This window comes from Dicentrarchus labrax, unplaced genomic scaffold (genome assembly GCF_905237075.1).
Source record: "Dicentrarchus labrax unplaced genomic scaffold, dlabrax2021, whole genome shotgun sequence".
NCBI classification, from domain to species: Eukaryota; Metazoa; Chordata; class Actinopteri; family Moronidae; genus Dicentrarchus; species Dicentrarchus labrax.
The window spans coordinates 1,038,304-1,062,645 of NW_026136710.1; the positions used below are offsets into that span (position 1 = coordinate 1,038,304).

Sequence of the window (24,342 nt, forward strand, 5' to 3'; positions counted from 1 at the left end):
CGCCAATCAATATCTGGGACAACTCCCTCACTACTTCCTGTTTTTACAGGAAACACTAACAACTCTCTACTTCCTGTTTCATGGAGACTTTAACGGAAAAAAAAAAAAAAAAAGTCCGTAAACAAAGCAAACAGCAGTTGGAGGATTTCTCACAATTAAAAACATTCACTGAACAACGAGCTAACCGCTTGTTGGGTCCCTTCTTGTTGCCGTAGCAACCTCAGCTGTGTCGTTAGTGTTCATACGCAAACAAGTTCAGTGTTTTCTATTTTTCTTCATTTATACAAAATCTGTATTTGTGTGGTTGACCTTTGACCTTTAGACTGACCCGTTTGTTCCCTGATTCCCTGAATATTTGACCTTTAACCCCGACTGACCTCTGCAGCTGTAACAATCAAATATGCTCCGTTTTTATTGTCTAAATGTTTTTATAATTTGTCTTCTCTGTGTTTCCCTTTTTATTTGTTCTTCCAGCATTTGATTGATTATTAATGATCAAATTCATAATTAGCATTTCACCGGCTGTTCACCGGCTGTTTGGCGGCTTTAGATTTTTGCCCTCGTGTGTTTTTGTGTGACAGAGTTTTGGTTGAATTTGGACTTTTAGCTGCCGGTTTTTTAGCCGATCTCCACACGGAAAGCGCTGATCTCCATCGGCCGCAGGCGAGCGACGTGTGGCGCCCGCTGTGGCCGGGCGGATTCAGGCTCGTCGTCTTCTCGCAGCAGAGTGAGACCCGACTGACGGACAGAACTGAACTGAAGAGGAGAGAAAATATCGTCCAGGTTCACCTGGAAACAGAAACCAGTTCGGTTCAGAAGAAACAAACAATAAATTCTAAGAAATTAATAATAAATACGGAAGCGTATTGCATTCACGTGAAAAAAAAATTATTGAATAATTTTTTCTGTTTTTCTGAATTATCGAGATCGAACTCCCGCGAGAACCTCCAACCTGCAGTGACTCCATGGACCGATGGTGACTCCTGCCCGCACATACATGCCCCATCTTCAACTATCTACCTCAGGTTCCTGCGTAGAGTCGACAGACTAATGATAATACCATCAATAAGACTTAAAGACAGGACTATCTCCCAGAGTCTGGAACCAGATCAAAGTTAAACCTGATTGAACTAAACAAGCCGGTTATGTTTGTTTCCATTAAATCGAGCTCTCAATAAAGGAATTAATGCGTCTATTGTTTCAAATGCTCTCTAAACTCAGAAAAAGAATTAGTCCGAAAAACAGACCATAAAATTAATTTTCAAGTGAATGCAATACGCTTCCGTAGAAACTATTTTAAAAACAAATGAGATTCTATAAAACAATTATTCAATCTGAGAAACGTAATTAAAGAAAATATTAAACACATTTGAAAACAAAGAAAATAATTAGTTTTGAATGTAACTTTAAGCAATATGTTAATATATTAATAATAAAGAAAAACATATAATAAATAAATAAGTGTGTCCACCTCCTCGTGCGCGCTCCACGAGCACTGCAGCGGCGGCTCGGGGGCGGAGCTACAATCAAAGCCCTTCCTGTGGAGGAGGAGAGCCACTTCCTGTGACGGACTTCCTGCTTCCTGTTTACCACAAACGCAATTATTATTATAATAACTGTGTAATATAACAATAATCTGATGTTTGTGAGATATTATTATATATAATATAAACATTATTGGAATAAACAACAATCAACAATATATTTCTGACCAAAGTTTTTTCCAAACAAAGTCTGTTATTGATCCAACTGTTCCTTTTACTTTACTGTGAGCTAAGTTAGCGTAGCCCTGATCAACCAAACTCCATTCAGAAAACGAGCATTTTAACAGTCGTTTGCTCGTCGTCTGGCAGACGATGTCGTTCTTTCAGGATCATATTGATCCCTTTATTGACATTAGACCTCCGCAGTGAGACACACTGAAGCTCAATGTTACAGTTATTGATCACAGCAGAGTTCTGAATCCATTTGTTGCTGCGCAGTGATCAATAACTGAACAGGGAAAATATTGATTATTTATCTGTGGACAGTTTTTATAATTGTTGAAGTTAATTTGAGTTTGTAATTCTACTACAAATGTTCAATTTTATTTGTATAACAGAAGTTATCTCAGGACACTTTTCAAACAGAGCAGGTCTAGACCGAACTCTGTAAAACATTAAAGGACCCTGGGGTTAATAACAGTAACAGTGTGTTGGGGCAGTGTGTTGGGGCAGTGTTTTGGGGCAGTGTTTTGGGGCAGTGTGTTGGGGCAGTGTGTGGGGGTGTTTTGGGGCAGTGTGTTGGTTGGGGCAGTGTTTTGGGGCAGTGTGTTGGGGCAGTGTGTTGGGGCAGTGTTTTGGGGCAGTGTGTTGGGGCAGTGTGTTGGGGCAGTGTGTTGGGGCAGTGTTTTGGGGCAGTGTGTTGGGGCAGTGTTTTGGGGCAGTGTTTTGGGGCAGTGTGTTGGGGCAGTGTGTTGGGGCAGTGTGATACTTACTCTGTGCCCCGTTGACTAGCATTATAAGCTAATTAGCAGTTTGTGCTAAAACCAGTCACGGTCGATTAGCATGAAAACATATCCCAGAGACCGGACCAACTCGGTACACATGTGTTATTAACCCCAGGGTCATTTTGCACCGGAATTGTCCTTTAATGTTATAGATTCCAGGTGATTCCAGGTGATTCAAGGTGATTCCTGGTGTTCTTACCTGTGTGTCCTCCAGCGTCCTCAGGTTCAGCAGGTGAACGTCACACGGCAGCGAGGACTGGAGCGGCAGGAAGGGGCGGAGCTTCGGCAGCTGGCTGTCGCTAGTGGCGACCATGGTGATTGGCGGGTGGCAGAGGGAGAGCGAGGTCAGGTGGGCGAGCAGGGACAGGTGTTGTACTGAGGCTCCTCCCACTTCCTGTCAGGAAAACAAAATGTAAACAAAAGAAATCTGATGAATAAAAATGATAATAAAGCAAAAAATAACAAGTGGAGAAAGAAAAAGAACTGAAAGAAAACAAAGGTAAATACTAAATATATGTAATATTAGTAATAATATCAGTAATATAATATTAATATATAATATCAGTAATATAATAATAATAATATATATAATATCAGTAATACAATAATAATATAAATATATATAATATCGGTAATATAATCATATTAATATATAATATCAGTAATATAATATTAATATATATCAGTAATATAATAATATTAATATATAATATCAGTAATATAATAATCATATTAATATATCCATATATAGTCCATTAAAACGCTCCAATTAATTCAGAACGCTGCAGCACGAGTACTGACAGGAACTAGAAAAAGAGATCACATCTCTCCTGTACTAGCTTCTCTGCACTGGCTCCCTATAAAATGTAGAATTGAATTTAAAATACTCCTCCTCACCTATAAAGCTCTTCATGGTCAGGCCCCTTCATATCTTAAAGAGCTCATAGTACCCTATTACCCCACTAGAACACTACGTTCTCTGAATGCTGGGCTACTTGTGGTTCCTATAGTCTCTAAAAGTAGAACAGGAGCCAGAGCCTTCAGTTACCAAGCTCCTCTCCTGTGGAATCAGCTTCCAGTTGTGGTTCGGGAGGCAGACACCCTCTCCACATTCAAGAGTAGGCTTAAGACATTCCTCTTTGATAAAGCTTATAGTTAGGGCTGGATCAGGTGAGTCCTGAACCATCCCTTAGTTATGCTGCTATAGGCCTAGACTATCGGGGGATTTCCCATGGTGCACTGAGCTACTCTCTTCCTCTCTCTTTATGCACTCATTCATGTTCCATTAATGCATGTTACTAACTCCACTTCTTCCCCGGAGGTCTTGTGCTTTCTCGTCTCGCAGGTTCTTATCGATCCTGGTGGAGCCTCCTGCCATGGTCCTGCTAGATTGCCATTGCCAATACTGTTGTTGCTGTGCACCTGTCTGTCTGTCTGTTTCTCTCACCCCAACTGGTCGAGACAGACGACCACCCACCTAGAGCCAGAGGATCTGTCCTAGGTTTCTGCCTTTTAACAGGCAGTGTTTCCTTGCCATTGTCTCCAAGGTCTTGCTCATGGTGGTACTGTTGGGTCTCTGTAAATAATGTTATAAAGAGTTCGGTCTAGACCTGCTCTATTTGAAAAGTGTCCTGAGATAACTTCTGTTATGAATTGTATTGTATTGAATTGTATTTTGGTCTTTCAGTTTGATCCTCAGAAGGTGTTTAAAGAGTTCAACTTTTCATGTCGTCTCATATCGGTCACATATCTGATCACAACCGATCGATCGATCACATTTTACAGACGGCGTGTTGGGCCCCCTCACCTGGGCCCCGCCCCTCCTGTCCTCCAACAGCAGCTGGTAGAGACTCGCTGTCAGCTTGTTGTCGGTGATGCCCTGACCGAGGCCGAGGTTATCGTCCTGCTGCAGCCGCCGGTCCAATATCACCTCCAGTTCACCTGCAGGGGTCAGAGGACAGAGGTCAGCGTGCTCAGACAGAAGCCTCCAGTTGGGCGTTATGGTCGTCTCCATGTAGCGGTGACGTACCATAAACTGTTTACTGTGAATGAATCAACTTCTCCATAAGACTCAATACTATCAGAGTGGAGCTGCCCCCTGCTGGCCGTCAGAGAGCGCGCAGGTTGGCTGTTAATAGGCGATCAATAAAGTCAGATTGTTGTTATTTCCACAGACAGACAAACAGCCAGGTAGACGGAGATTCACCTGGTCGGAGCGAAGCGACAGCCTGACTCTGAGCCGACAGCAGAGACACTCGAGATGTCTCGTCCTGCAGGAACGACGCCGAGGTCATGGGGTAAAAGTGCGCCTGCAGGGGGAGCTTCGCCAGAGTGCGCCGCTGCTGCATCTGTACCCAATAAACCATCAATAATCAATACACTATCAATAACCAATGAGTAAACTATCAATAAGCAATCAATAAACTATCAATAACCAATGAGTTGATTGTTGACTGTTTATTTGATGACTTATTGCCTGTTTGCACCGAGGGTCCGAGGACTGAAACTTCATCTGTGCTGTATATCGTGCATGTAAAACATATTTGACAATAAAGCTGACTTTGACTTTGTAAACTATCAATAAACTTTCAATAAGCAATCAATTACCAATAAATAACCAATGAGTAAACTCTCAATAATCAATCAGTAACAGGCTCATGGTGTTTTTTTAACAACATGTGACATCATCAAACGCAGTGAACCTGGAAACTGTTGAGGTCGGAGTAGAAGCGGTTGCCGCTGGCAACATTGCTGACGATCCTCATGGCGAGCTCCCGGTTGACCTCTGACCTGATGTCCACCATGTTGGAAATCTCCAGGGACTTCCCAGCATGCCCTGGGGCAGAGACAGACAGGAGGCTTTTATTGTGAAATCCTTTAGTTGGATCAATATGAATAATTGATACATTAGTGGCCAACAGGAAGTCAGTGACAGACAGGACTCTACTGAGCATGCTCAGTACAACAAGCCTGCAGTTCCTGTGGCGTCCACTAGAGGCTCAATGTTCTCGTTACCCTCCAGGTGGTAGAGTCGGACTCTGTGCGTAAAGTGCCGGAAACAGGAAGTGATGTCAGAGAAGACTGGACCTCTGGAGACCCGAACCAGGGGTGGTTCTGAGGAGGAGTAGAGCTGCAGGGGGGCGAGAGACATTCACAGTGAATGAGAGGACAGAGAGAGAGAGAGAGAGAGAGAGAGAGAGAGAGAGAGAGAGAGAGAGAGAGAGAGAGAGATCTGGGTCCTGGTTCTGGACTCACCTGGGCCCCCTCCTCCCCTGGCAGGAACAGGTAAGCTCCGCTCTTGTCTCGGTTCCTTGTGGTTCCGTACCACAGGAACTGGACCTGGACCTGACGGACCAGACCGGACTGTAGGCGGAGCTTCTGCATTTCAAAATAAGGTCTAAGTCAGCCTTCAAATGAACTTTATCAGTAACAATAATTAGTTAATTTTAACTTTAACTTAATATTAATTCATCAGTAAGTGGATTAATAAAATAACTAATAATAAAAAATTATCTGATCATTTCTATAACAATGTGTTACACCTTAAATATGTTGGTATTTTTTACAATTACACACATTAAACCAATAATAGATCATTTTATTATATTTTGGCTTTAATTTATTCATTAAAATTTTCATTTTATCCAATTCAATTCAATTCAGTTTTATTTGTATAGCGCATTCATAACAGAAGTTATCTCAGGACACTTTTCAAATAGAGCAGGTCTAGACCGAACTCTTTATAACATTATTTACAGAGACCCAACAGTACCACCATGAGCAAGACCTTGCAGGACCTAGCAAGGAACCTAGACCTAGCAGCAAGGAAAAACTTCCTTTTAATATGAGAAGTCTGACCTGCAGCAGGCCGGTCTCTGAGGAGCTCCATATTTGGACGTGCTTGTTGCTAAGCGACAGGGGGGCGTCAGTGTCAGGTCCTTCCGGGCGGGACACCTGGAAGTGTTCGGTTTGGATGGTCGGCGGGTTGCCACGGCGATGGAAGGTGTAGCGAGCCCGGTTGGCAGAGCCAACAGAAGCTTTGGTCACATGATACACAACGAGTGAAAGAGGAGGAAGTTGAGCCACGAAGTCGAGCTGAAGGTGAAAATATAAAACTCTGCTGTGATTGGACAATCATTGATCAGGGGAGGGGCTAACGTTAAAGAAACATACAAGTAAATGTACCAAAATAAAAGTCTAGTAGTATTGATTAATAACAACAACAACAACAATAATAATAATAACGTATATAATTAAAGCTGCAAGCCGCATTGGGCGGGACCTCGCACTCCACGCAACTCGGGGCGTGCTACATTCCGTCGTAACACGTGGGGACCAAAACATGAAATTTCACGTAAATCAGCTCACAATTGCCACGCAGCGCTTACTTCCTGTTGCCGGTAGGTGGCGCTATCACTATGTCTGAATGTTGTCATGTAGACATGTTCAAGGTGAGAGTGTTATCAAACACGTGAAGTTTCATTGAGATTGGACCACGTACGCTGAAGTTATGAGGACGTGTTCAGGGCAAAACTGTTTCAGAATATATGAAGTTTATTGGAGATTGGACATTGCACACTGAAGTTATGAGTACTGTTTTATGGCGAATCTGCTGAAATCGACAAGTTGTCACTGGCACGCGGTTTAATGTAAAGTCACAGCTCAACTTTTCTATCAGTTTGTATGACCACAGAATTCGAAATGGCCAACTTTGAAGGCACGCCACTGACACGCCCTTTAATGTACATGCACAAATAGCACAACTTTTAATTAGCACTATTTTATTCAATTCAATTCAATTCAATTCAATTCAATTTTATTTGTATAGCGCCAATTCATAACAGAAGTTATCTCAGGACACTTTTCAAATAGAGCAGGTCTAGACCGAACTCTTTAACATTAATTACAGAGACCCAACAGTACCACCATGAGCAAGCACTTGGCGACAAGGGCAAGGAAAAACTGCCTGTTAAAAGGCAGAAACCTAGGACAGATCCTCCGGCTCTAGGTGGGTGGTCGTCTGTCTCGACCAGTTGGGGTGAGAGAGAGAGAGAGAGAGAGAGAGAGAGAGAGAGAGAGAGAGCGCGACAGACAGACAGGTGCACAGCAACAACAGTATTATGACTGTACTCACAAATTTTGAAGCATATCCGATAAATTCCCTAGGAGGAGTTCGTACAAATACAACGCGTAAGTGAAAATCAAAATCAAAATGGCCGACTTCCTGTGGGGTTTCGGGTATGGGTCCAAGAGGCTTTTTTGTACGTACCGGCATGTTACACGTGCCTACCAAGATATGTACCCTTTCGTACATATCAGTGAAACGTGGCGCCGGGGCTGCTGTCTTTTTATCCTGTAGGGGGCGCTACAAACACGACAAACACGATTTTTGGTATGTGAGCTTCAGGCACTACTCTACACGTGCCCTGTGAATTTAATATTGATAACTATTACGGTCTCCGCACAGTGATTTATCATGCCAAAAGAGCGCCACCTAGTGGCATATTTTTTTGTCCTTTTTAAATGAGCCTCAGAGAGCCATGGGGAATCATCATACCAAGTTTCATTTTAATCACACGTGCCGTTGCAGAGATATAAACTTCTTCATTTTAAAGAGCGACACCTAGTGGCGATGACCTGAAATTGTGCACGATGCCTAACAAAGACATGAGTAACTATGGACCCAAGTTTGGTGACAATCGGACATAGCAATGTGGAGAAATGGTCCACTTCCTTTTTTGACGAAAAATCCACAGGAAGTGTTAATTTTATAACGTGCTTATTTTTTTTTAATACCAAAATTCTTTAAATTACTTTTTTATTAGGATGGTCCCCAGATGCTACGTGAAAAAATTTGTGCAAATCGGACAAAGCGCATGGGAGGAACACGGAAAAGTAGTTTATGGACATTTCGCGCTATAGAAAAAAAAAATTGGGCTTACATGGGGAGATTCAGCTCTATTCACTGAACGCGTGGACACAAGGTTTTTGAATGTGCGACAAACTGTGCAGAAGTAATTAGCCTAAACGCATTTTTTATGATAGTAGCGCCACCTAGTGGGCAACCTGAAAGAGACGCATAGAATATCCCCATTTTCACCAGGCCTGACAACTTTGCCAAATAAAATTGAGTTTTCGTATATGTTCAGAGGGGCAAAAATGCAGTCAACAGGGGCTAAAAATAATAGGAAATCGAGCAAAAACAATAGGGACCTCCAGCGGTCACTGGCTCAGTCCCTAATAAATCATACAGAAATACAAATGAATACGAACAACTTTTTTTTTACAGATCAAAAATAACTTTACAGGAAATATTTTAATTGACTGAACTAATTCGTTTTTCACCTGGAAATCTTCTGCGGACGCCAGAGTTGGCTCCTCCCACACCGCAGAGATCTGCGCAGTCATCGGTTGACCCGTCTGTGCATCAACAACGCGAGCGTCAGGAGAGTCGACGACGATGCTGATGACGGACGTACGGAGCTGCTCTGTCGGGTTAAAGATGATCAATGACCTGAAAGGAAACCGATCAGTGTTCAATATCAATCAATCAAACATACAGAGTGGAGACAAACACTGAGGCTGAACAATGGCTCTTCAGGAACCAGTGAGGGCGAACAGCAGAGTATCATCAGCATATTGAAGGATAAACTCTACTTTATAATCTCGTGGAACCGTGACTACAAATAAAAAGCAAAGGTCCAAGATTTGACCCTTGTGGACCCTGAGGAAATCCAAGATGGCGACGACCATACTGAGCTCTTCACAGACCTGTGGGGGACGTCACGGAGACTGACGACTGTTTGTCATTCAGTCTGTGACTTCCAACACATTTACCTGGTTTTCACGTGTCTGTAGACCACGGTGGAAGCACAGACGTCTTGAAAAGTAGTTCCTGAGTAGTTCTCGGGTGTAAATGTGGCTCAGCGTATTTGTGGTATTAATATGTAAACTGAAAATAATAAAGTAAGCTATTCTGCCTCAGCCGCTTCCCTATATAAGCCCTGCCCCCCTCACCTGGGCTCATCGCTGAGCGTGAGCAACGTCTTCTGGGGCAGAGCGTCCTGCGCCGAGATGACATCATCCTGAAAATACATCAACCCGAGATTTAGTTATTAAAAATGTAAATTTTTCATACATTTATGTTCCTGAAACTCACATCATCCGTCCGTCAACGTGTCCATAACGTCCACAGTTTCTGTTGTCTGACTGATTGAATTCATTATTAATTAAATGATTCTAAAGCACCAAACATTGACTACAAGTCTGTCAACATCATATTATTGTTCCAGATCAGTCTCATTATAATAATAAATAATAATAATAACATTATTGAACCGTTATTATTTAATGAGTTGTACTTATAAATTCTGTCTGTGCCATAAAACAATTACAGAAATAAACTACATAGGATCATTTTAAAAGAGGTGATGGGGTCAGGGGTCACCATTTTCAGGAAGGGTTTTGATTGGTCGTAGTGGTACTGGCTCTTGTCCAATAGGAGCAGCCAGTGGGCGGAGCTCTGCAGCACCTGGCGCAGGTTCAGGATCGAGTGAAACAATCTGCAAAATAAAATGTATTTCAGTTCAAACGTTTTCATTTCCTTCTTGTGTCATTCTGGAAGAGTTTTGTTCCAACATTGATTTTATTTTTATTGATGAACTTTATTAAAACAGTTTGATTTAAGGTTTTCTACATTGTCTGCACTATAAAACATACTGACTTTACATGCGTACTGAAGCCTAAAAAACATTGTTTTATAATCAAAACTTTATTTAAAATGAAGTTTACAACTTCAAAAACGTCAAACATAAACAATGAATGACAAACTACACTGTAAAACACACTGTTAATGAAACGCTCATCAAATGGGACTGATGGGAAATTAATGTTAGATGCTAATGCTAAATGAATGGGTATGATGGGAGGCTAATGCTAACTGCTCACACTAAGCGAGGCAGTACCTGTTACCGTTGCCGGCGGCGACGTCATCCTTCAACAGAGAGCATGGAGGGACAAATGAGACAAAACACACGCTAACGCTAAAGACAATGCTAACACTGATTTGTTATCTGCAAAAATAATAAGGACATTAGGGAAGAAATAATAAGAATGAAAAATAAATCATTAAAAAAAAACTTCATTAAAACTTTGTGATATTTTAACAAAAGTCACTTCACAAAAAATATTAATGTATATGTATGCTAACACCTGCTAGTTTAAGCTGCTTCAACACCTTTAACTCCTTCTGTTAATACTCCCCACCGACAGGAGCCCTGATATATACCCCCCAACCGACAGGAGCCCTGATATATACCCCCCACCGACAGGAGCCCTGATATATACCCCCCACACAGACAGGAGCCCTGATATATACCCCCCCCACACAGACAGGAGCCCTACCCCCCACACCGACAGGAGCCCTGATATATACCCCCCCACCGACAGGAGCCCTGATATATACCCCCCCCACACAGACAGGCCCTCTCCCCCCCCACACCGACAGGACCTTAACACAGACAGGAGCCCTCATATACCCCCCCCACACGACAGGAGCCCTGATATATACCCCCCCACACAGACAGGGCCCTTATACCCCCCACCGACAGGAGCCCTCATATACCCCCCCACCGACAGGAGCCCTGATATACCCCCCCCCACACAGACAGGAGCCCTGATATATACCCCCCCCACCGACAGGAGCCCTGATATATACCCCCCCCCACCGACAGGAGCCCTCATATACCCCCCACCGACAGGAGCCCTGATATACCCCCCCACACAGACAGGAGCCCTGATATATACCCCCCCCACCGACAGGAGCCCTGATATATACCCCCCACACCGACAGGAGCCCTCATATACCCCCCCCACCGACAGGAGCCCTGATATATACCCCCCCCACACAGACAGGAGCCCTGATATATACCCCCCACCGACAGGAGCCCTGATATACCCCCCACACCGACAGGAGCCCTGGTATATACCCCCCCCCACACACACACACACACACACACACACCGACAGGAGCCCTGATATATATCCCCCCCACTGACAGGAGCCCTCATATATCCCCCCCCACTGACAGGAGCCCTCATATACCCCCCCCACTGACAGGAGTCCTGTCCTATGAGTCTCTCTTTCCACCTTACCAAAAGCATCTTATTCTTTAACCTTCGATTACACCAACATGCTAACAGGCTAAGGTGTTCCCAGAAGGTAGTCACCTGGTGCCATAGTCCACCACAACAGGGTCCCGGGCAGTGCCGGTGACACCGTCGTGGTGCTGGAACAGCGCCAGGCTCCGCCTCCCTGTCGTCAGGCGCTGGAAGTGTTGGTGTGCTGGGAAATCTGCAACCAGATGACCATCACCACGGTAACGGCGCATTTCAGCCGTCGTCAGGCTGAAGAGAATTTCTGTCGCTCTGTCAGAGAGAGAAGAGGAAAATCTTTAAATATGAACAAAAATACAACATAAATAATATAAATATATAAAGATTTATATTTATAGTGAAAAAGGACAAACGATGATTTAAAATGTAAATATAGAAAATTTACATGAAAAGATCAAAAATAAAGAAAATAAAACAAATTACATATAGAAATTTGTATTTAAATTGTTTTTTTAAAACTGGATAAAACAGAAAAAATTTAACATTAATATTAAATAATATTAAAGAAAGACATTAAATACACTGAACCGAAACTGAGCCGGGTAAAATAAGGAGATAACGTACCTGAGTCAGGTAAAATAAGGAGATAACGTACCTGAGTCAGGTAAAATAAGGAGATAACGTACCTGAGTCAGGTTAAATAGGAGATAACGTACCTGAGTCAGGTTAAATAGGAGATAACGTACCTGAGTCAGGTTAAATAGGAGATAACGTACCTGAGTCAGGTTAAATAGGAGATAACGTACCTGAGTCAGGTTAAATAGGAGATAACGTACCTGAGTCAGGTTAAATAGGAGATAACGTACCTGAGTCAGGTTAAATAGGAGATAACGTACCTGAGCGTGGCCTCCAGTGTTCTGTCGAGGCGTTTGTAGAATGGTCTGGAGGTGAAGTATCCGCTCCAGTAATGATCGTCACGGTCGGAGTACGTGAAGAAGTCGCCGCGAAGCGTCGGCAGAGTTGTTCCTGCTGCGGTCAAACGGCGACGAAGGGCTTTGAAGTAATCTGACAGAGTCCCGAAACGAGCCTGAAAAAAGACAGGAGAAGAAGAGTTGATGCACCACTAAGGGAATTTCCTGCCATCAGGCCCCGCCCCCCTCGCAGGTCTCTCAGGTGCTCACCTTGACGTGGAGCTCCGGGTGTTGGTCGAAGTAGTCGAAGAGTTTCTGGTAGTTACTGAACTGAGCGTCCCACTCGCTCGACTCCACAAATCGAAAGTCGTCACCGAGCGAAACGAGAAGAACCGGAGAATGAAAGAGACGAGACTTCTGGCGGTACTGATCCAACAGGAGGAGAGCTCTGAGAGGACACAGGGACAGGGTCTACAGCTCAGGGACAGGGTCTACAGATAGATCAGGGACAGGGTCTACAGCTCAGGGTCTTTGTTGTTGTCTATCTTTGGCCCCGCCCCCTGCTTACCTCTCCTGGACATTCTGCTCTGTGATTGGCTGTGGCGGTATCCTCCACGGACAGGAGACACGCCCCCCCGGCAGGCGATGGAAATCAAACTGACAACAGATGGCCGGGTTCGGACCGCACGTGTGCGGTACGTCGTAGCTGTAGAAGGGCATCATGTGACACGTGATGTCACTACGGGAGGAGGAGTCTGACATACAGGAAGTGGGCGGAGTTAGAGAGAAAGCAAACGTCAATATCACAAAGTTATCCATATTTAATTTAATCTCTGTTTCACAGAAAGAACACAGTAAAAAAAACAATCAATAAAAACAATCAATAATAGCAATAAAGTGTTATTATTATTCAGATTATTTGGTTCAATTAGTTAAAATCAATAGTTCCTTCAGCTGATCGACAGTCTCCCCCCCGCCTACCCCAGCTCTGTCGCCATAGAAACTCCAGCGTCTGTTGCTTGGCGAAGTGCTTCTTGACAGCGTAGTGAACGCGCTGGATGACCATGTCCCGAAGCCCCGCCCCCTTCAGCAGGTAGGTCATGGAGGGGGAGTGGCCAAACGGATCCACCGCCCAACCGCTGCTTGGCTTCACACCTGAACAACAAACAAACAAACAAACAAACAAACATACATACAAACAAACGTTGATGAGGCGTTTGATGACGTAAGACAGCGGCAGGAAGTGATGCCTTGTGCAGGTAACACGAACCCAGGTGTCGCTGGATCCACTGGTGTCCCTCGATCAGCTGATCCAACAGAGCGAAGTAATGAGAGTTCGCTTCGTCCGCCATCACCCAGCCGCCCGTCACCAGCTCCAACTGCCCCGCCCTCAACAGACTGACCAATCACAGAGCAGGAGAATATAGTAACACTAAAATAACAACAATGTAATGTAACCCTAACCCAACTAATTATAACTTTTTATTTAATATATATTATACATAATATATTATATATATTATGTATAATATATATTAAATATTGATATATAATATATTATATCAATATTTAATATATATATATTATAATATACAATATATTATATATATTAATATATTTTTGCTCACTTACAGGAACATTTATTGATCAGTTTTCATCCTATTGTTTTATTCTGCTGGCAGTAAAAAGCTTCCATACAAACAGAGAAAGGATAATAAACAATTAAAACATTTTATTTTTGTTGTTTTTGTTGTTTCCGACAATAAAATGAGACAAAAACTAAAAGTTTTACCGTTTAACGATTTCTCTCTTCTGATCGTCGATGTCGTTCCACCATTTAGAGAAAAAACTGATTTCTGCCCAAATCATCTTCCTCCTGATAGACAGATAAAAACACTTATTGATAATGGATATTATTGATAATGGATATTATTGATAATGGATGTATTATTGATAATGGATATTATTGATAATGAATATTACTGATAATGGATATTATTGATAATGGATGTATTATTGATAATGAATATTACTGATAATGGATATTATTGATAAAGGATGTATCATTGATAATGGATATTATTGATAAAGAATATTATTGATAATGGATGTATTATTGATAATGGATATTATTGATAAAGGATATGATTGATAATGATTATATTATTGATAAAGGATGTATTATTGATAATGGATATTATTGATAAAGGATATGATTGATAATGGTTATATTATTGATAAAGGATGTATTATTGATAATGGATATTATTGATAAATATTATTGATAATGGATATTATTGATAATGGATATTATTGATAAAGGATGTATTATTGATAAAGGATGTATTATTGATAATGGATATTACTGATAATGGATATTATTGATAAAGGATGTATTATTGATAATGGATATTATTGATAAAGGATGTATTATTGATAATGGATATTACTGATAATGGATATTATTGATAAAGGATGTATTATTGATAATGGATATTACTGATAATGGATATTATTGATAAAGGATGTATTATTGATAATGGATATTATTGATAAATGATGTATTATTGATAATGGATATTATTGCTAAAGGATGTATTATTGATAAAGGATGTATTATTGATAATGGATGTATTATTGATGACAGTGCTGTGTTTAATACCTGCTGTCTTCACTCAGTTTGATCAGCATGTTGTTGAGGATGTGTTTGGTCTGATCCTGATAATAACTGTCAAATGTCTTCAACCAGCCTGATACACACACACACACACACACACACACACACACACACACACACACACACACACACAGTGAGATATGTCATTACATCAATTCATTATTCAGGAACATATATAAATGTGTATATATATATATATATATGTATATGTATATGTAGGTGTAGGGATATGTCAGTACCGGGGTCGTTGTGCGAATGAGGAACCAGAAAAAGCTCCAGCGGCTGCTCGTCCCACTCGTTGCCTTGGTAACGGATCTCAAAACCTTGTTTCCAGGCGCCGCCATCAGGATTATCAAACGGGAGGAGGTCGTAAACATCCAGCAGCTGATAAACAACAACAACATAAACAACACTCCTATATTACTGAGATATCCATATGGCTGACTATTAATGCTAATGATGCTAACTGTCCAACATGTGCAGGTTAGCATCATTAGCATGCTAAGCTAACAGATTTTAGCATGTTAAGCCAACCTGCACGCCGTTAGCCCCGTCCTTCGGCTCGTCTGCCAATCGGCAGCCGGGCAGCCTGTCGGTTTGTCCGTGGGCGGAGTCTGAGCTCACATTGGCCCTTGCTCCTGTTTCCCATGGTGCTTTGCGTTGGAGCAAAGAGTCACGCAGCGTAGCAACCAGGCGGTTGTTGTCGCTAAGGAGATGTTCCAACCTGTCAATCTTCTGCTGGAGGTGGGACAAATCCTGCAGACGAAGATTGTTATTATTATTATTGATTATTGATTATTGATGTCGACAGAATCTGAAACTACAACTCAACAATGTTTGTGTTAAAATGACACTTTATTTTGAAATTGCATTGACTGTATTCAGTCTGGCGGCGTAACTGTGACTCACGTCGTGCACCTGTCCAGCAGGTGTCTCCCCGCGCTGTTTAAGCCCCGCCCCCTGCATCAGCTCCAGCATGCGGTTTAGTGACATCACCGCCACAATGAAGACTCCGCCCACCAGCACGGCGAGCACCCGGCTCCTCTTCATCACTCAGAAACACGTCTGAACAGAAAGTCTCAATAAAAGGAAACATTTTCATAAATATCAACAAATAAATTAAAATACTTCAACTTAAACTGGTCACATTTATTCTTACTTTATTAGAGATCAATAATAATAATCATTAAGATACCCTGTAAAACCAGAGTTAGTTCAACAATTTATTCATGAAAAAATATTAACTTTATTTATTGTTCAGGTGTTAAAAAGTATTTCTAATTAATCAATTATGAAAGTGAAGCCAATTCATTTTAGAGTTTACATGTTTATATAAAGTCATTTATATTATTACTATTATTACAAATATATTAGAGCTGATTTTAGATAATCTGATGTTTGAGCTCTGATAATAATATCTCATATATGAACTAATATTAACTAATAATATATCATATATGAACTAATATTAACTCTAATAATATCTCATATATTAACTAATATTAACTAATAATATCTCATATATAAACTAATATTAACTAATAATATCTCATATATAAACTAATATTAACTAATAATATATCATATATGAACTAATATTAACTCTAATAATATCTCATATATTAACTAATATTAACTAATAATATATCATATATAAACTAATATTAACTATTAATATCTCATATATAAACTAATATTAACTAATAATATTCAATTCAATTCAATTCAATTTTATTTGTATAGCGCCAATTCATAACAGAAGTTATCTCAGGACACTTTTCAAATAGAGCAGGTCTAGACCGAACTCTTTAACATTAATTACAGAGACCCAACAGTACCACCATGAGCAAGACCTTGGAGACAAGGGCAAGGAAACACTGCCTGTTAAAAGGCAGAAACCTAGGACAGATCCTCCGGCTCTAGGTGGGTGGTCGTCTGTCTCGACCAGTTGGGGTGAGAGAGAGAGAGAGAGAGAGAGAGAGCGACAGACAGACAGACAGACAGGTGCACAGCAACAACAGTATTGGCAATGGCAGTCAAGCAGGACCATGGCAGGAGGCTCCACCAGGATCCATGAGAACCTGCGAGACGAGAAAGCACAAGAACTCCGGGGAAGAAGTGGAGTTAGTAACATGCATTAAAGGGACATGAATGAGTGCAGAAAGAGAGAGGAAGAGAGTAGCTCAGTGCACCATGGGAAATCCCCCGATAGTCTAGGCCTATAGCAGCATAACTAAGGGATGGTTCAGGACTCACCTGATCCAGCCCTAACTATAAGCTTTATCAAAGAGGAATGTCTTAAGCCTACTCTTGAATGTGGTGAGGGTGTCTGCCTCCCGAACCACAACTGGAAGCTGGTTCCACAGGAGAGGAGCTTGGTAACTGAAGGCTCTGGCTCCTGTTCTACTTTTAGAGACTATAGGAACCACAAGTAGCCCAGCATTCAGAGAACGTAGTGTTCTAGTGGGGTAATAGGGTACTATGAGCTCTTTAAGATATGAAGGGGCCTGACCATGAAGAGCTTTATAGGTGAGGAGGAGTATTTTAAATTCAATTCTACATTTTATAGGGAGCCAATGCAGAGTAGCTAGTACAGGAGAGATGTGATCTCTTTTTCTAGTTCCTGTCAGTACTCGTGCTGCAGCGTTCTGAATTAATTGGAGCGTTTTAATGGACTTATTGGGGCAACCTGATAATAAAGAGTTGCAGTAATCCAGCCTTGAAGTAACAAATGCATGGATTAGTTTTTCTGCATCTGTCTGTGATAGTATGTGTCTAATTTTTCTAATATTACGTAAATGAAAGAAGGCAGTCCTAGAGGTCTGCTTTATGTGGGAGTTAAATGACAAATCCTGATCAAAGAGAACTCCAAGATTCCTGACAGTGGTGCTAGAGGCCAAGTTAATGCCATCTAGAGTGACTATATCTTTAGACAATGAGTCTCTAAGGTTTTTGGGGCCAAGAACAAGAATTTCGGTTTTTTCTGAGTTTAACATCAGAAAATTGCAGGTCATCCAGGATTTTATGTCCTTAAGACATGTTTGTAATTTAGATAATTGATTAATTTCATTGGGTTTGATTGATAGATATAACTGCGTATCATCTGCATAACAGTGAAAGTTAATGGAGTGATTCCTAATAATGTTGCCTAAAGGGAGCATATATAAAGTAAATAGTATTGGTCCAAGTACAGAACCTTGTGGAACTCCATGACTAACTTTAGTATTTATGGAGGATTCATCGTTAACATGTACAAACTGAGAACGATCTGATAAGTATGACTTAAACCAGGTTAGGGCAGTTCCTTTAATGCCAATTTGATGCTCAAGTCTCTGTAAAAGAATATCATGGTCAATGGTGTCAAATGCAGCACTAAGATCTAATAATACAAGTACAGAGACAAGTCCATTGTCAGAAGCAGTCAGAAGGTCATTATTAACTTTAACCAGAGCTGTCTCTGTGCTATGATGAGCTCTAAATCCTGACTGAAAATCCTCAAATAAACTATTGTTATGTAGAAAGTCACACAACTCTTTGGCGACTACTTTCTCCAGAATCTTAGAGAGGAACGGGAGGTTAGAAATCGGTCTATAGTTGGCTAAAACCCCTGGGTCAAGAGTGGACTTTTTAAGAAGGGGTTTAATTACAGCTACTTTAAAGGACTGTGGTACATATCCTGATAATAAAGAAAGATTAATCATATCCAGTAAAGAAGTGCCAATTAAGGGAACAACTTCTTTAAGCAGCCTAGTTGGGATCGGGTCTAACAGACAGGTTGATGGCTTCGATGAAGAAATGATTGAAGTTAACTGATGAAGATCGATAGCAGAAAAACAGTCTAAATATACATCTAAGTTTACATTGACAGAAGTCCCTGAACTTGGAGAGCCACTGATAACTGTTGATGGCAGTTGGTGATTAATTTTTTCTCTAATAGTAATAATTTTATTATAGAAGAAGCTCATGAAGTCATTGCTACTTAAGTTTATGGGGATATGTGGCTCGATAGAGCTGTGACTCTCTGTCAGCCTGGCTACAGTGCTGAAGAGGAACCTAGGGTTGTTCTTATTTTCTTCTATTAGTGCTGAGTAATAGGCTCCTCTGGCATTACGGAGGGCCTTTCTATAAAGGTGAGTCCTGAACCATCCCTTAGTTATGCTGCTATAGGCCTAGACTATCGGGGGATTTCCCATGGTGCACTGAGCTACTCTCTTCCTCTCTCTTTCTGCACTCATTCATGTCCCTTTAATGCATGCTACTAACTCCACTTCTTCCCCGGAGTTCTTGTGCTTTCTCGTCTCGCAGGTTCTCATGGATCCTGGTGGAGCCTCCTGCCATGGTCCTGCTTGACTGCCATTGCCAATACTGTTGTTGCTGTGCACCTGTCTGTCTGCCTGTCGCTCTCTCTCTCTCTCTCTCTCTCTCTCTCTCTCTCTCTCTCTCACCCCAACTGGTCGAGACAGACGACCACCCACCTAGAGCCGGAGGATCTGTCCTAGGTTTCTGCCTTTTAACAGGCAGTTTTTCCTTGCCCTTGTTGCCAAGTGCTTGCTCATGGTGGTACTGTTGGGTCTCTGTAATTAATGTTAAAGAGTTCGGTCTAGACCTGCTCTATTTGAAAAGTGTCCTGAGATAACTTCTGTTATGAATTGGCGCTATACAAATAAAATTGAAAAATTGAATAAATCTTAAGATCATCTTGCCAATTTGAGCGATATTCTGATAATTTGGAAGAGCGCCATTTCCTTTCAGATTTTCTAGCTATTTGCTTTAACTGGCGGGTTTGGTGGTTATACCAAGGTGCTAGTCTCCTATGTTTTAATAATTTCCTTTTTATAGGAGCGATAGAGTCTAATGTTGATCGTAGTGAGCCTGTAGCACTATCGACAAGATTATCAATTTCAGAGGGACTAAAGTTGTTATAGGACTCTGTTAAATTCAGACATGGCATTGAATTAAACACTGAAGGAATCTCCTCCTTAAATTTAGCTACAGCACTGTCAGATAGACATCTGCTGTAGGAAGTTTTGCCTAATGGCTTATAATCTAATAGTATGAATTCAAAAGTTACTAAATAATGGTCAGATAGGAAAGGATTATGTGGGAAGACTATTAAATGTTCAATATCAATGCCATAGGATAAAACAAGGTCAAGAGTGTGATTAAAACAATGAGTTGGTTTATTTACACTCTGACAGAAGCCAATTGAGTCTATTAATGATATAAATGCATTACTAAGGCTGTCATTGTCAACATCCACATGAATATTAAAATCACCTACAATAATTACTTTATCTGATTTAAGGACTAAGCTTGATAGAAACTCTGAAAATTCAGATATAAAATCAGAGTACGGTCCAGGAGCACGGTACACTATAACAAATAGAACTGGCTGCAGTGTTTTCCAGTTTGGGTGAGAAAGACTAAGAACAAGGCTTTCAAATGAATTATAATTTAGTTTAGGTTTAGGGTCCATTAAAACGCTCGAATCATATATGGCTGCCACTCCACCTCCTCGGCCAGTGCCTCGAGGAATGTGAGTATTAATATGACTGGGGGGGTGGATTCATTTAGGCTAACATACTCCTCGTGGGACAACCAGGTCTCAGTAAGACAAAGTAAATCAATATCATAATCTGATATTAATTCATTCACTAAAACAGCTTTAGAGGACAGAGACCTGATATTTAACAGCCCACATTTCATTCTCTTATTTTGTGCTACTGAGGAGTTGGTTTTAATTTTTATTAGATTTTTATGTTGAACTCCTCTTGTTTTTATTTCTTTAAATAGTTTAGGTGGTCGGGGGACAGACACAGTCTCTATGAGGTTTTGGGTGGGTGACTGTTCTAAAGAAAGCGCAGAGAAGTGTGTAAGACAGCAGCTCTGCTTCCTGGTCCCAACTCTGGACTGTCAGGTTTTAGAGATAAACTTCGCCATATTTCTAGATAAGAGAGCCGCTCCATCCAAAGTGGGATGGATGCCGTCTCTCCTAATCAGACCAGGTTTTCCCCAAAAAGGCTTCCAGTTATCAATGAAGCCCACATCGTTTGTTTGCTGGACACCACCTCGACAGCCAGCGGTGGAATGACGACATGCGGCTATACATAGACCGAACTCTTTAAAACATTATTTACAGAGACCCAACAGTACCACCATGAGCAAGACCTTGGCGACAAGGGCAAGGAAAAATTGCCTGTTAAAAGGCAGAAACCTAGGAACTGTTGTTGCTGTGCACCTGTCTGTCTGTCTGTCTCTCTCTGTCTCTCTCTCTCTCTCTCTCTCACCCCAACTGGTCGAGACAGACGACCACCCACCTAGAGCCGGAGGATCTGTCCTAGGTTTCTGCCTTTTAACAGGCAGTTTTTCCTTGCCCTTGTCGCCAAGTGCTTTCTCATGGTGGTACTGTTGGGTCTCTGTAATTAATGTTAAAGAGTTCGGTCTATACCTGCTCTATTTGAAAAGTGTCCTGAGATAACTTCTGTTATGAATTGGCGCTATACAAATAAAATTGAATTGAATTGAATTGAATAGGACAGGTCCTCCGGCTCTAGGTGGGTGGTCGTCTGTCTCGATCAATATAATTATAAGGAGTACATGAGGACATTCTTGCCCCAGTCTTGGTGAAGGTGTATCAGGAGGCCACATGTCGCCATCTTTTAATGAAGCTTTTATATCTCTGATTCCAAAGAAAGACAGAGATATAACAGACCCATCTAATTTTAGACCTATTAGCCTGCTCAATCTGGACTTTAAAATACTGACAAAAGTGCTGGCTTCAACAAGTTTTACCCAATATTATACATCCCAACCAAGCAGGCTTTATGAAGAACAGATCCTCAGCTGCTATTTCCCTAGATGCTGAAAAGGCCTTTGATGAGGTGGGATGGAGCTTTCTCTTTTCCACTTGGTCACATTTTGGATTCGGTCCCTATTTCTCTCAATGGGTAAAGACATTATATAAAGAACCAAAAGCAGCAGTAATGACCAATGGATTTATATCACCCTTTTCAGCCTGTCTAGAGGCACTCGCCAAGGCTGCTCTTTGAGCCCTCTATTGTTTATAATTTGTCTAGAGACACTGGCTGTTAGTATCAGGAACAATGGGAGAATAAAGGGAGTAGAGGGTGGAGGACAGGAACATAAACTGTTGCTATATGCTGATGATATTTTAGCTGTAGTGACAGACCCTGATAACCACATTTGATGGATACTATTCAGTCCTACTCTAAACTGTCAGGTTACATAATTAATTGGAATAAATCCGAGGCTATGACTATGACTTCCACATGCCACCACTACATGGAGGAAAAACATAAATTTAAGTGGGTACCTCAGGGCATGAAGTATCTTGGAATTAAACTCAGTCAAGACCTAGGAGATACCCTCGTTAAACTTTAACCCGGTGTTGAAAAAAATTAAAACAAATCTGGAGAAGAGGCTAAAGATAAAACTTACTCTGTGGGGAAAAGTCAATATTATTCAAATGATAGTAGCTCCTCAATTTAACTATCTAGTAACGATGCTGCCAATCACAATACCGCCTGCCATTTTTAAGGAGTATGATGATATAGTTAAACAGTTTTTATGGGATGGGAAAAGAGCAAGGATAAAACTAAGTAAACTCTGCGCCACCAAGGAGAAAGGGGGATTAGGTTTACCAGATCCAAGGTTATATGGGATATCTTAAAATGTTTTAAAGAGTTCGGTCTAGACCTGCTCTATTTGAAAAGTGTCCTGAGATAACTTCTGTTATGAATTGGCGCTATACAAATAAAATTGAGTTGAATTGAATTGAATCTTTTGAAATGGCTAAACTAGCCAAATATTGGAAAACGACAGACAACAAGATAGATTGGATGGAGATTGAGAATGTTTACCATTTAGTCCAAAGGAGCAACTGTCTCAACAAAGTAATACAATAAATCCAATTCTTGTTCACTCTAAGGAAGTGTGGGCCAAGGTACACAAAATGTATCAGATGTTGCAATATGTACAGATATATGCTTCATTGTGGTGTAATCCTGACATACATATTGGTAATACGTCAGTGTATTGGAGGCAGTGGCGTTCAAGTGGTGCATGTACTATAGGAGACCTGTACAAAAATGGACAATTCGTGTCTTATGAGGAATTATCGTGTCAATTTAAACCCGTAGGCAAACAACATTTCTGGAAATACTTACAAATCAGGGACTGTGTAAAATCTGGAATTGGTAATTGTTCAGAAAATGATATTTTGGAATATCTGAATGTGCCACAGGAACGCTGCACGGCCTCACAATTTTATAAACTAACAAACTATTCAGTAAGTGGTGAGTCCTCTAATGTGAAATTGTTATGGCAGCGAGACTCTGATCAGGACTCCAGGTGGAGGTCTTTAAACCTCTTCTACAAACCCTGAATGTGTCTCCTGTATGTGATGATGTGTGAATATTATTATTATCATTATTATTATTATTATATGACCTGGCTCTGTTCTAGCTCATGGTGACCTGGCTCAAGTCTTGGTGACCTCTCACCCTTCCAATGGTACCCTAAACAGGAGGGGTCATAATGAAATTCTCCTACATTATTATCATTATTATTATCCTCTGAACTCTTTTATTGTTTTATTGAAATATTTTATAGGTAAAACACTGAATAAAAGTCTCTGACATCAGTTCCATCTTTATTTTAACACCGTTTCCATCATCTGTCTCACTGTTTCAACACTTGTACAGTCATTATTGTGAGGATTTATGGGTCTTTAATTAGGTTTTTAATAAAAGTTACAAATACTAAATATTTTGTAAATATTGTTCTATTGATTGAGCAAAGAACGGCTCCTGTACAACCAACGGTTGTGAAGAGAAAATTAATAAAACTTGAATATTTTAATCTTAAATTCAGACCTTCCTTCCGTCCTGAACTTCCGCGTTGGTCACCCCGTTGCAGCCTCTCGCGCTCCGGTGGGGCTCGTGCTGTTTACACCTGTCCGGTGACGTAGACGTGTGACTTCCCGCGAAAACAACACAAACAAAAACAAAAATAAAAGTTATTTCAAAATCCAGTTTGTTTGTGGGTCCGTTGCGCGAGCTCAGGCTGCTGCTGCGTCTGCGCTCTGCAGTTTGTTTTCCTTCCGGGTTGGTTCAGCTGACTCAGCGCTGCGCA

General features: G+C 41.1%; 1 protein-coding gene and 1 pseudogene across 3 annotated transcripts; both read right to left on the bottom strand.

Annotated features, from left to right (window-relative positions):
* On the bottom strand, positions 1 to 24,342 carry man2a1 (mannosidase, alpha, class 2A, member 1). Of its 3 annotated transcripts, none has more exons than XM_051411833.1 (24): positions 24,084 to 24,341; positions 16,099 to 16,254; positions 15,724 to 15,945; positions 15,429 to 15,573; positions 15,175 to 15,262; positions 14,305 to 14,388; positions 13,783 to 13,910; positions 13,494 to 13,667; positions 13,081 to 13,267; positions 12,783 to 12,960; positions 12,498 to 12,688; positions 11,716 to 11,913; positions 9,936 to 10,050; positions 9,506 to 9,573; positions 8,834 to 9,002; positions 6,347 to 6,583; positions 5,744 to 5,866; positions 5,504 to 5,618; positions 5,191 to 5,324; positions 4,695 to 4,836; positions 4,296 to 4,429; positions 2,688 to 2,882; positions 1,472 to 1,582; positions 1 to 789 (listed from the first exon to the last, which is right to left on the bottom strand). In XM_051411833.1, exons 2-24 carry the CDS (start codon positions 16,237 to 16,239, stop codon positions 619 to 621), a joined length of 3,450 nt encoding a protein of 1,149 aa, XP_051267793.1. In that variant the 5' UTR covers positions 16,240 to 16,254; positions 24,084 to 24,341; the 3' UTR covers positions 1 to 618. The 3 variants fall into 3 exon arrangements, 2 of the variants coding, with proteins under 2 accessions (XP_051267793.1, XP_051267792.1); XM_051411832.1 differs by having other exon boundaries at positions 16,099 to 16,267; XR_007886143.1 differs by lacking the exons at positions 1 to 789; positions 1,472 to 1,582; positions 2,688 to 2,882 and adding an exon at positions 4,518 to 4,616 and having other exon boundaries at positions 4,304 to 4,429; positions 16,099 to 16,267; positions 24,084 to 24,342.
* LOC127370111 (uncharacterized) lies at positions 19,321 to 21,052 on the bottom strand (annotated as a pseudogene).

Excerpts from the sequence above, each read along its gene's own strand:
- man2a1 (XM_051411833.1), bottom strand. The coding sequence starts at position 16,239 with ATGAAGAGGAGCCGGGTGCTCGCCGTGCTGGTGGGCGGAGTCTTCATT. Across the intron at positions 4,837-5,190 it reads CCGACCTCAACAGTTTCCAG|ATGCAGCAGCGGCGCACTCT; the intron begins GTTCACTGCGTT and ends TATTGGGTACAG. Across the intron at positions 2,883-4,295 it reads ACAGGAGGGGCGGGGCCCAG|GAAGTGGGAGGAGCCTCAGT; the intron begins GTGAGGGGGCCC and ends TTTTCCTGACAG.